The sequence below is a fragment of the Trichechus manatus genome, unplaced genomic scaffold (assembly GCF_000243295.1).
Source record: "Trichechus manatus latirostris isolate Lorelei unplaced genomic scaffold, TriManLat1.0 scaffold00077, whole genome shotgun sequence".
NCBI classification, from domain to species: Eukaryota; Metazoa; Chordata; class Mammalia; order Sirenia; family Trichechidae; genus Trichechus; species Trichechus manatus.
Window position 1 is genome coordinate 9,416,922 of NW_004444013.1, and position 12,260 is coordinate 9,429,181.

At 45.3% G+C, this 12,260-nt stretch overlaps 2 protein-coding genes across 3 annotated transcripts; both read left to right on the forward strand.

Moving 5' to 3' along the window:
* The first annotated feature begins 457 nt into the window (after nt 1-457).
* Nucleotides 458-1,762, forward strand: NUPR2 (nuclear protein 2, transcriptional regulator). Its single transcript, XM_004380852.2, has 2 exons — nt 458-887; nt 1,545-1,762. The coding sequence occupies exon 1, from the start codon at nt 573-575 to the stop codon at nt 879-881; it is 309 nt and encodes a 102-aa protein (XP_004380909.1). The 5' UTR covers nt 458-572; the 3' UTR covers nt 882-887; nt 1,545-1,762.
* A 3,428-nt stretch (nt 1,763-5,190) lies between these two features.
* CHCHD2 (coiled-coil-helix-coiled-coil-helix domain containing 2) lies at nt 5,191-9,171 on the forward strand. Of its 2 annotated transcripts, none has more exons than XM_004380853.3 (4): nt 5,191-5,401; nt 7,044-7,293; nt 8,051-8,213; nt 8,900-9,171. In XM_004380853.3, the coding sequence occupies exons 1-4, from the start codon at nt 5,352-5,354 to the stop codon at nt 8,908-8,910; spliced, it is 474 nt and encodes a 157-aa protein (XP_004380910.1). In that variant the 5' UTR covers nt 5,191-5,351; the 3' UTR covers nt 8,911-9,171. The 2 variants fall into 2 exon arrangements, with proteins under 2 accessions (XP_004380910.1, XP_023591088.1); XM_023735320.1 differs by lacking the exon at nt 5,191-5,401 and adding an exon at nt 5,564-6,931.
* The last annotated feature ends 3,089 nt before the right edge of the window (nt 9,172-12,260 follow it).

Consider the following 12,260-nt stretch of genomic DNA (forward strand, 5'->3'; position numbering starts at 1 on the left):
TTCGAACTCCTGACCTTTTCGTTAGCAGCTGAGCACTTTAACCACTGCGCTATCAGGCTCCTTTAACGCTACCAACCACAAATACTGCACTTTTAGCATTTTGCTGACTCTCCTTTCAGTCTTTTATGCAGACAGATGTATTTTAAACATGCGTTATTACTGGGAGACTACAGATGTTTCTTCGGAAGCTACATTTTTCACTTTGTCATTACTGAACACTTCCTCATATCATCAAACGTCCTAACAAAATGTTGACGACTGATACTATTCTTCCAGAAGAAGTGTATACCCCATGTTTCCTTTAGCAGCCCCTCACTGATGGACACTTGGTTTCCAACTTTTGACCGATATAAGCAAAGTGCTCAGTGGAATTTGGCCAGTGGTTCCCTCTCCAGGCGGCAGCTGACAAGCCCCACTTACCAGGTGGACGTGGTTCTGCGGTCTGAGGAGGGCGCTCGGGGCTCTGTGACGGTATCCTGAAGCCCCGCCCCCTAGGCGGAACCAATCGAAGCACGGGGCCAGGGCCACTCAGTCCTCCTAGAAACAAGTGCGCGAGCGGGCGGCCGGGGGCTATGGACTCGGGCGCGGGCCGGACTCTTCCCCGCATCCAGGCTCGGGCCCTGCCGTCGCCCCCGGAGGCACGGTTGCCAGCGGGCTCTGAAGAGGAGCTCTACGACTGCCTCGACTACTACTACCTGCGCGACTTCCCGGCCTGCGGGGCCGGGCGCAGCAAGGGCCGTACGCGGCGCGAGCGGGAGCTGCGCACCAACCGGCCGGTGCCCGGCGGACATGAGCGCAAGATCGCGCAGAAGCTCCTCAATGGCCAGCGCAAGCGGCGCCAACGCCAGCTGCAGCCCCGACCGCGCACTCGCCTCGCCTGAGTGCCGGTGCGTGCCCGCCGGGTCCCGAGAAGCACAGTCCCCTTCTGAGGCTAGCTTAGTTGTGACCCCTCCACTCCCAACGTTATCTATCGACTGCAGTTGGAGAGTGTAAAACTCCACGTTTTGGAACTTTGTGTGTAGGTCCACCTGGCTGGTGCAAACAGTTTATGCTGGACTGCTAACTTAAAGGTCGGTGGTTTAAGCCCATTCAGCTGTGTTGCGGAAGAAAGGCCTGGCAGTTACAGCTTCGTTTCAATTGTTTGCCGTCGAGCAGATTGCGACTCTCAGTGACCCTATAGGACAAAATAGAACTGCCCCATAGGGTTTTCTAGGCCGTAAATCTTTACAGGAACAAAGCACCAGGTCTTTTCTCCCATGGAGCTGCTGGGGGGTTCCAACCACCGACCTTTTGGCACTTTGAGCACTGCACTACCAGGGCTCCTTCCGTTAACATTACAGCCAAAAAAACCCAATGAAGCAGTTCTATTCTGTAACAATGGGGTCGCCACGAGTAGGAATCCACTCAAGGGCAACTAACAACCGTAACAACATTGGTAAAAGAAGGGCTAGAAAATGTTTTAAAAATGGAAGTAAGATAATTCCAGTGTTCATCCTCAGACTAAAAAGAATAACTGATTTTTGTTTTTGTCTGATTTTCTACAGGATACCCGAAGGACCTGATAAAAGTATTTTCTCTGACTCCAGCTGTAACTGTGGTCCTAAGGGGGAGAGAAGTCATGTTGGTCAACAGAACATCTTTTCAACATGGCTTAAGTTTACTACTCCAGTATCTTTTCCTTACTAATTGATTGTTAATTAAGTAGTGTGTATGCCTTTTTAGGATTTTTAATTAAAGGATAGCAGCAAGAATGGCATCTTAACTCTGATGTTTTTGTCAGTTATATGGCAACTCGTTTCAAGTCTGAAAATATTTATTGAGGTTTTGTGTGTAAAGAAGACACCACAAAGATGAATAAGGCACCATCCCTGCCTTAAAGAAACTCATAATCTAGTGGGGAGAAGAAAGCTAGGAACCCAGGTGTCATAGACTACTATACAGGTTTAAAACTTTTTTACCAGAATAGGAATATTTTTAAATTATAATAGTTGCTACATTTTCTTCACTGTTTGACCCTCAGAACAATCCTTTAAGGTCAATGCTGCTATCCCCATTTTCGAGAGGGGATTCTGAGGCACAGAGAGTTCAAGTAACTTTCCAGAGGTCACACAGCTAGTGGACAGTGGACCAGGCAGTCTGACCCCAGCACTTGTGTTCTTGACTTCAAAATTGTGTGGTTTAGTACAGCAGTCCCTAGGTGGTGCAAACAGTTAACGCAGTCAGCTGCTAGCGGTTTGAATCCACCCAAAGGCACCTTGGGAGAAAGGTCTGGTGATCTACTTCTGAAAAATCAGCCACTGTGCCCCCTAAGGACCACAGTTCTACTCTAATACACGTGGGATCACCATGAGCTCAAATCGACTCAATGGCAACTGGTTTTTTACTCTTACAGGATAAAAAGCCTAGATTCCTTATATTGCCCTGGAAATCCTCAGTTGGATTTTCTTAAATTTGTTTCCCACATCTGATTCTGTGACACAGGTCTTCTGTCCCCAAGTCTCACCATACTCAGTTCTACCTCTTCATCTGAATCTGTGCTGTCCTATCTAGAATACCCTTTTCCCCTTTACAATTCTAATCATTCTGAAACAAATTCCATCTATACTTATTTAAGACTCAGCTTCTCCCTACAGCCTTCATCTGTATTGAATGTCCACTCCCTTGAAATCCTAGAGAACTTCGGATAGTTCATACAGTAATTCAACCACTTAACTCCTTGGTCAAGGAGCCCTGGTGGCGCAGTGGGTAAGAAGAGCTCAGCTGCTAACCAGAAGGTCAGCAGTTCAAACCCACCAGCTGCTTTGCGAGAGAAAGTTGTGGCAATCTGCTTCCATAAAGATTTACAGCCTTGTATCTGGGGTCTTAAAAGCTAGCAAGTGGCCATCTAAGATGCATCAATTGGTTCCAGCCACCTGGAGTAAAGTAGAATGAAGAACACCATAGACACAAGAAAAGGATTAGCCCAAGAGACAGAAAGGCCAAATAAACCAAAGACTCCATCAGCCTGAGACCAGAAGAACTAGATGGTGCCCGGCTACCACCAATGACCACCCTGACAGGGAACACAACAGAGAGTCCCTGACGGAGCAGGAGAAAAGTGGGGTGCAGAACCCAAATTCTAGTTAAAAGACCAGACTTAATGGTTTGATTGAGACTGGAGGGACCCTGGAAGACATGGCCCCCAGCCTCTCTGTTAGCCCAAAACTAAAACCATTCCCAAGGCCAACACTTCAGTCAAAGATTAGACTGAACTATGGGACATAAAATGATACTTGTGAAGAGTGTGCTTCTTAGCTCAAGTAGGTACATGGGACTAAATGAGCAGCTCCTGTCTGGAGGTTAGATGAGAAGGCAGAGAGGGTCAGGAGCTGGTTGAATGGACACGGGAGATCTGGGGTGGAAAGGAGGAGTGTGCTGTCACAGTATAGGGAGAGCAACTAGGGTCACATAACCATGTATGTATAAATTTTTGTATGAGACTAGCTTGAATTGTAAACTTTCACTTAAAGCACATACGGGGTCACTATGAGTCGGAATTGACTCTATGGCAGTGGGTTTGATTTTTGGGAATATTTAATTCAGCCCCTTGCTTTTTCTCCTGATAGTTTATCTTACAAATCATATCAATAGATACGGAAGCATCTTCACCCTTTTTTATATCTGCATTGTGTGAATGTACCATAATTTATTATATCAGTAGTATATGGACGGGAATTTTATTGTTTCCAGTCTTTTACTATCACAAAATAACCTTGTACGTACATCTCACATTCCTTCGTCAATTCAGGAATTAGTGATTAGCCAAGTATGATTAAAATAATAGTCTCTGTTCTGGTCTGGATTCCTTTCTTTCTTGAATTGTCCTAAGTGTTGCTCACTCTAAGTGCTTCCTGCACCAGATATGTCTTTTATAAAGCCCTTTTCTCAGTCTCTTGATGAATTATCTCAGGCAAGTACAAAATTTTACCATTTTTAAAGCTTTAATCTCTCTAAAAATTTATAAAAAATTAATTTTTTTGCTTCTCATTAAAGGTTTTTGCATTACTTGCTCCTCTGTTCCACGAACATTCTACTGATGCTGGGACATGGGTAGGGGGGGCTGTTTTAAATGCTGCTACCTCTGGGAGAAGCGGGGAATTTCTGATTGCCATTGAAGCAGAAATGGGCATTCCACTTCTGCTTTCTCTCTTCCATAAATCTCACCCAGCCTACCTAAGACTTTACGATGAAGACCCCTATGAAATGCCATTAACCAACTTTTCTTCCACTGCAGCAACTCTAAAATGTAAATATAAGCATTTTCACACTAAATATCACTAAAGCATAGGCCCTTGGTGGCCTTTGCAACTGCTGTTCCCTCTGCCTGGGAATGCTCTTGCCCTTGATAACCGCAAGACTTCCCCTCTTCCTCAAGGACTCTGTTCAAATGTCCTACCCAAGCTTTTAACTCCCTATCCCCTTTACCTTGCTTTTCCTTCATGTCACCATCCACCACCTGATTTATACAGGCACTTGTTTTCCCCTTTCTGTTTTCTTGTTTTGTTTGATGCTGTATCTCCAGAACCTCACTAGCACTTGCAGGCCATTCAGAAATATTCTGTTGAATTATCAATGAATGAATACTATGCCCATTCAGGGCACAAATTACATATATGAAAGGTTGAAAATGTATAGCAATACATAAATGTAAGGCAGTATTACTGTCTGAATTTGGTTTTTGTGGACTGGATCCACAGACACGAAAGAAAAATATAAAAAGAACCAACTCAGCTGTCTCTGTCAATCCCTGCCTAAAATTTTCCCAATTTATAATTCGTTTCATATTTATTACGCATCCACATCGTGCCGCACAAAAAAAAAAAAAAAAAAAAAAAGCTTTTCCAAGTAACTTAAGACTAAGAAAGGTTAAATAACTTGAGCACGGTCCAGTGGCAGTTAAACCAGAGATCTGACTCACTCTCAAGGTTGGATTAACCCACACGTTAAGAACACAAACGTTTGAGGGAAACAGCGGCGGACCTCCTACCGCCCTAGGAAGCAAATCGCTGGCGGTTCTGACTCACCCTAGAATCGGAGGACAAGGTTTGCTGAGCAACCACAGGAACTTCCGGTTTTCTCAACCCTGACGCCGAGCTCATGCGTCAACCACGTACAACAAGGCGCTCCCATTTACGTCCTTCTCTTCCCAGTGACCTTCACGGCCAGAACGGACGGCCTCTGTCAGTGCACTGATTGGTCACGCGCTGAGGCTGGCCCTTCCCCTCACCTTTTCTTCTAGGTCTCCGCCGGAGCTGCGTGTTTCTTTTTTCAGCGCTTAGTGCTTCTAGGAGCAGGCTCGGTGCATAGTTACGATGCCGCGTGGGAGTCGGAGCCGCACTTCTCGCATGGCCCCTCCGGCCAGGTGAGGCCAGCTCGGGGTCTGGGGCCGAAGCGTGGGCGTCGGGACACTGCAGGTGCCGTGACGCTAGGGAAGGTCACGCTAGGCCTCGGACGGCCCGGCGTCAGCTTGGGGAGGCCGCGGGCGGTGCGTTCGAGGCCCGGCTTCGGCGTGACGGTGGCGTGGACCCTCCTCGGGCAGCTCCAGGCCCGGCGCTTCTGCCCCGCTGGCAGGCTGGTTGTGTGTAGGCTGACCCCACCTTAGGGTCGACTTCCCGTTAGTGGCACAGTCTTCAACTTCGAATGTGCGTGAATTATTAAAATACTTTAGATAAAGCTCGTTTTAAACTGCAGTAACGGGAAAGTTGTAAAAAGAAGGGGTCTTTTGTAAATGAAAAGCAACTGAAACGTGGAAAGTAGGAAAAAAACAATGTGTAAGAGAGGTGACATAATTGGAGGAAAGCGGCTCAGTTTATCGCACCTGCCATGACAGTGCTGCCTTACAAGCGCTTGCCCAGTAGGCGACACTAAGGCCTCACTGACCGTGATGTTCATTAGCTCATAAAATACTTTTAAAATGTATTTCTGATTGCACCTCAAGATCACCTCAGACGTAGATGTTAATCCTGTTTTACAGAAATAAAGAAACTGGAGACTCGGAATAAGTGACTTATCCAAAGGCCTGCTGCCATTAGATAGGGAGCCCAGGTCTCAGACTCAGATTTTCCTGATTACAAATTCAGGACATTTGCACAGTTCCACGTTGCTTCCCTAGATTAAGGCGGATTGTGTTGAACAGTATGCTAGGAGTGTAGGGAAGTTTACTTGTGGAAGTTTTATAAAGTTACCCCAGGTGCTTCTTGGTAGGAAGTTAAATCATAACCTTTTGACCTAGCCTTATTTTTGGGAAGAGCACCCAAGGAAATAATCTAAAAGTGGACAGAAGGAACATAATTTATAAAAGATTTTTAGAGCCTTGCTCTAAAAATTATTGAAATTGTTGAAAACCACCCAAATGTTCCACAAATGGGAAATAGTTGAAATTAATGTTAGTATAACGTTTAGGCAAGTCATGTCCCCTTATTGGGCTTCTGTTTCCTAATTGGTAGATTCTTTCCCCAGAGGACCACTTTAAGGTTTTAATTCAAATGTCGCCGGCTCAGTGAGACCTTCCTTGACTACCCTTATGTTGCGACTTTCCACAACATACCTCTCTCTCCTGTTTTTTTTTCTTAGCACCTAACACCTTATGATAAATTTTACTTAATTGATTTTTCAATAGAATGTAAGCCCCAGAAAGACAGATTTTTGTCTTTTGTTCACAACTATATCCCTAGCGCCTAGAATAGTAGTTGTCTAATAAACATTTAAATGGGTGAATTCTCTTATCTTCCTAACTATGATTTTTATGAGGTATGTAGGCTATATGAATATGTGGAAATGGTTGCCAAAAAAAGCAGAAGAAATGGTTTATACTTGGTGATTACAACTTTAACGAAAGGTTAAAGAGAAAATGATGCAAATAGCAGGGAAGTTTCTGTGTTTTTGAATGCATGTAAGTATTTGTGCTTAATAATTTTAAATGAAAACCCTGAGGATTATTTTAAAGTTAACATTTTCCAAACCTGGTTGCAAGTGGAACTTTATTTTGTTCTTTCCTTTCCCAGCCGATCGCCTCAGATGAGAGCTGCCCCCAGGCCAGCACCAGTCGCTCAGCCACCAGTAGTAGCCCCACCGTCTGCAGTTGGCTCACCTGCTGCTGCACCCCGGCAGCCAGGTCTCATGGCCCAGATGGCAACCACTGCTGCCGGCGTGGCTGTGGGCTCTGCTGTCGGGCACACGCTGGGCCATGCCATCACTGGAGGCTTCAGTGGAGGAAGTAATGCTGAGCCCTCAAGGCCTGACATCACTTACCAGGTAACATTTTAGGCAGCATTCCCTTCCATGAATGTATTTTCTTTGAAAACCTAGTTATTGTAAGCTCCCTGTGTGTTGGAATTGTCTATAATTTTAATATCCATATGCTGTTAACAGAAAATGGGTCATCAAAAAAGCCACATTTGATCGTTGAGTTAGTGCCTTAGACCAGCATCATGTGTTTCTTGCTAAGGAGTAGAATTGTAGCAGTCCAACCAGACTCACTGTAAAACAGCCATTTCCCCTTATTTTAAATATTTTGCCTAGGGTACTAATCCATTCTCATTCTTGGTTATGTGTTCGAAAGTACCTTTACTAGCTCTGTGGTTTCTTATCAAGATACTTACCACTACGCCTCTTTCTGAGATATGGGAAATTTTCTGCCTTAATGAGCATGGGTATATATATATATACTGTGTTGTATTTCTGAGTTCTTGAAACTCTCATCCATCTATTTTTCTATGATAGTCACAGTTTTTCTCCATGAAGCCTCACTGAAGTAATTAGTCTTGAGATGCCCAGAGAGCTATTTTACCTTTTGTCTTTGTTTTTAAATCTTTCTGATTACAGCTGGAATTTTGTTAAAGCTTACTTGCTTTCTAGTTTTAAAATTGTTTGCTTTCCATATTATTAAATGGAAACTTTAATCTACATTTGATTCTAGTTCCCCAGTTAACCTCAAAAACAATGGATGTTCTTTTTCCAGGTATAAATCTCATTTCCTTTTTTAGTGGTCTTGAATGTTCTGTCTTTGCAGGAGCCTCAGGGAGCCCAGCCAGCATACGAGCAGCAGCAGCAGCAGCAGTTTGGCCCCTGCCACTATGAAATGAAACAGTTTTTGGAGTGTGCCCAGAACCAGAGTGACCTCAAGCTTTGTGAGGGTTTCAGCGAGGTGCTGAAGCAATGCAGATTTGCAAATGGTAGGTGATTTATCAACCCAGAATTCCTAATTGAAATTAATCTACTCACTTCTCTGAGTGGTACTCCTGGAGCCTACAGAACTTAGGGATTCTGTATTTAATAAATTAAACTGACGAGTTAGAGGAGATCTTGTTTAAATTTCTCTAAAAATAACTTAACTCTCCCAATGAGCTTTTCAGAGTTTTCTAGTCAATATCTTAAGCGTTTACCAATTATGTTCTGAATCTGATTCTTCCTTAAGCAGATACAGATCTATGTGCCACATCTTTTTTATATCATTTCTTCCTGTCAACCTAAGATTTCACTCTCTTTTAAAATGCTTATTTTCATTTTCACACTTCCATTCAGGTAGGAAATAGGGGAGAAGTTGATCCTTTTAGGTGATTGAACTGTGGAATCAAGAGATTACATGTCCAGGTTTATCAGAACTCTTTGATGAAGCTACGTCTGTTAACAAAGTGGCTAAATTTTAGCTGCAGGACTTTGTCACTACAAGCATATATGCTGTGTCTCAGTTTTGGTAATTGTAAAGTTGAAGTCTTTTTGGTTGCAGGATGCCTTTAATAACCTCAGACAGAAATCAGCAGCCCTGGATTATTGTCCCTCCTTTCATATTTTGGAAGGCTCTGTTTTGTTGAGGATGTGCACCTAGTGCTCTTCTAACTTTTTACTTTGTCTGTTGCAGGATTAGCGTAATCAAGAAGTTCAAATCGAAGAAATGGAAAGTTGGCTGTCATGACCAAGTTAATTTAGCATAAAACTATAATTGATAATGAGAGTGTAAAGTGCACAAGCACCAGTTAAACCTCTTCTCCATCATTAATAGCTTCCTTGCTTCAGAATCACCATGGAAGAGGGTATTCTTATTGTATTGAGATGATGTCAAGTTTGAGGCTGGGCAGATGTTTGCGTGGCCTCCTTAAACTAGCTGTTGTAATGTTACTGTTTATGAATTAACTAGAATAAAGTGATTTTCTTCCAAGATGTGGTGTCTTTAAAGTGTAAGGTCATAAATTGAGTGAGTGTGGTATACACTTGATGCTACATATACTCATTTTACAAAAAAGCACAATTGTCTCAACATGTCTTTAAAATCATCTTAGTCTGTTGTCCTTGGATGTTAAATGAGCATGCACCAGATCTGACCCGAGCTCCCGAGGAGCTTTTGCATGTAAGGAGAAATAGTATGTAAGGAGTAGCTCACTAGCAAACATGCTGCTCGTTAAAAACTGTCCAGGCACTGTAGAATCTTAGGAGCCAGTATTTAATCAACTGAGCAGTAACCAGAAACTTTGATTAAAGTGCTAACAGTTCTCATTGGGTGAATGGCAAGGGAGTGTGGGAATGGGCCCATTATGTCAATGTGTGCCCTCTGGCCAGGTCAGGACTGCATGTCGTTGGCCCCTTAGTATAGCCAATTAACTGGTCAGAGATGAAAACCATTCTCTTAGTACATGCAGTTCCCCTGCAGATGTCCTACTTCCTCTACCTGAAAGACACGCTACTTGCAATCACCCAACATGTCTTAAGTAGATTCATTTGGGCATGGTGGGAAGATTTCTTAAATAAATCCAGCTTTGTCTCACAGAACTCAAATTCGCTTCTAGGAGTTGACCTGCCTGCATTTGGCTCTGCAGTCGTGCTCTCAAATGTTCCTTTCATAGGCTCCGTGTCCTCTGTGGACAGGGAATAACCCACTGGGTGCATTGGGCTGTTGCCCTAGGGTCAGGAGGGATTTTGTGATGCATTATAAGAAACCCAGGGACTCAAACAGGTGTTTGTACACTGGTGTTCACTGCAGCATTATTCATGATAGCCAAAAGGTGGAAACAACCCGTGTCTATCAGCAGATAAATGGATAAACAAAATGTGATATGTCCATATAATGGAATATTATTTGGCCACAAAGAGAAATGAAGTTCTGATACATTCTATGGCATGGATAAACCTTGAAAACACGCTGGCTGAAATAAGACACGAAAGAACAAATATTTTATTATCCTACTTAAATATTCAGAATACGCAAATGCCTATTTAGAAATGCCTTTTAGAAACTGTGGAAACCTGGTGGCGCAGTGGTTAAGAGCTCGGCTGCTCACCAAAAGGTCGGCAGTTCGACTCCACCAGCTGCTCCTTGGAAACCCTATGAGGCAGTTCTACTCTGTCCTATAGTGTCGCTATGAGTCAGAATCGATGGCAATGGGTTTGGTTTGGGTTTTGGTTTTAGAAACTGTAAGCTGAAAACAAAGTGGGTTAAGGAAAGTCTCTTCTGTGAAATGACAGCAGGCAGATCAGTGGTAGATCCCTAATGGGGAAGCTTGTTAACTTGTAAGGACTGCATTATGTAGTCCTCCAACAAGCAGTGCCTGGGAGGTGCAAACGGTTAACGCACTCAGCTGCTAACCAAAAGGCTGGACGTTGGAGTCCACCCAGAGGCATCTCAGAAGAAAGGCCTGGCGGGTGATCTGATAATTCAGCCACTGAAAACCCTATGAAGACAAGAATGTTGACAAAGTGTGAATAACGTAACCAATGTCACGGATTATTATGTCCCAAAACTGTAATGGGAGTAGATTTTGCTGTGTATATTTTCACTAAAAAAAAGAAAAAACCCTATGGAGCACAGTTCTACTCCGACACACATGGGTCGCCATGAGCCGGAGTCAACTCCACAGAGACTGGTACTGGTTTCCTTTTAAACCCATAAACTTTCTCCCAGTGGGCCCCGACGTTCAGTGCCTGGGGCTGTCGGGGCCATGATGCAAGCTCACCAGCAGCAGCGGTCGTGGGAGTTGTCCTCATGTTCCAAGGTTCCTGCACTGTGCTCAGCTTACATGGAAGTCACCCCCAGGGAGGTGAGTGCATTCCCGGCAAGGCCTGGAGGCCAAGCGAGCTCTGGGGGGAAGAATGGTGACCTCATGCTGTCCTGCCGGTCCCCAGGCCACCTGAACTTCCCTCAGCCTCACCAGAGGTCACCCCTTTGTCAGACTCACTCGCTGAGTGCCGGCAGCCTCCCCTGCCAAGTCTTGGCCTGCATCCCAGGCTTGTGGTTGTGATTTATTTTTGGCACATCAGGCTCCGGTCATCAAGTAGCAAAGCCTTAAGAAGAACAGCAAGATCTGCTACTCTCGCCACAAGTGTCTGCTCTGCTCCGCACACGGCTCCAGGCTGTGTTGTCCACTTTCCCCCAGGAGTTCCAGGACCTTTGAGATTGCTGTCAAGTTCCCTCAAGGACCTAACGAGTGAGTAGCCAGGCCAGTGATGGACAGACACCAGGAGACAGGCGGGAGAGGGAGGGGTGTGGGAGAGAGGACGGAAACCCTAGACCCATGAGACCCTATTCCCCTCCTCTTGGAAGGCCAGGGACCAAAGGCAAGTGACAGCATTGACCTTGGAAGTCTCCTCTGGGGGAGGTTTCTACAGAAAGTGGGTCCCTGCAGCTGTGTTTTCCGACTCTCCGAGTTTGGGGGAGGGATGTTATGTTCCAAAAAGTAACAGGCTACCTATTCCCATTTGGGGATCCTCTCCAAAGGGGTCTTGGGAAACACTTGCGGGGGTAGGTGGGGTCACTGGACAGAGGCACAAAGTTGGCCTCAAGTTAGGCCCCAGAGCTGGGGGATGGGTTAAGGTAAGTACCTCCCCCGCCCCAGGAGAACTCAGTCAGGCAGGTCTTGCTGGAGCCATCCTGTGGTGGGTCCCGATATCCTCCGCCCACAAAGGGCTGGGGGAAGGGAGGCCACCAGGAGAGCCCAGACAGCTTCCTCTCCAAAGGCAGGAGGGAACTGGTGCTGCCCAGGCTGGGGAGATGGTGGGGTGGGGGCACAGGTGCCCACCTGGGGGCTTAAAGCACTTTCCAGGATATGGGCTTGTTTGTGTGGCAACAGACACTCTGGGGCTGGGTGGGGGCTGCAGGCGGGGTGGAGGGGGCACCTGCTGCTGGCAGAGAAGGCTGTTGTTATCCTAAACCTTCTCTGGTAACCAGGCACTCGGCAGTGAGGACACCAGTCTTCCTGGAACAGAACAGCCAGTCCAGTCCTGAGGCAGCA

Bases quoted from the DNA above. Each gene is read 5' to 3' on its own strand.
- NUPR2 (XM_004380852.2), top strand. From the start codon at position 573: ATGGACTCGGGCGCGGGCCGGACTCTTCCCCGCATCCAGGCTCGGGCC.
- CHCHD2 (XM_004380853.3), top strand. From the start codon at position 5,352: ATGCCGCGTGGGAGTCGGAGCCGCACTTCTCGCATGGCCCCTCCGGCC. The intron at 5,402-7,043 runs GTGAGGCCAGCT...TTCCTTTCCCAG, and splicing joins CGCATGGCCCCTCCGGCCAG to CCGATCGCCTCAGATGAGAG. The intron at 7,294-8,050 runs GTAACATTTTAG...CTGTCTTTGCAG, and splicing joins GGCCTGACATCACTTACCAG to GAGCCTCAGGGAGCCCAGCC.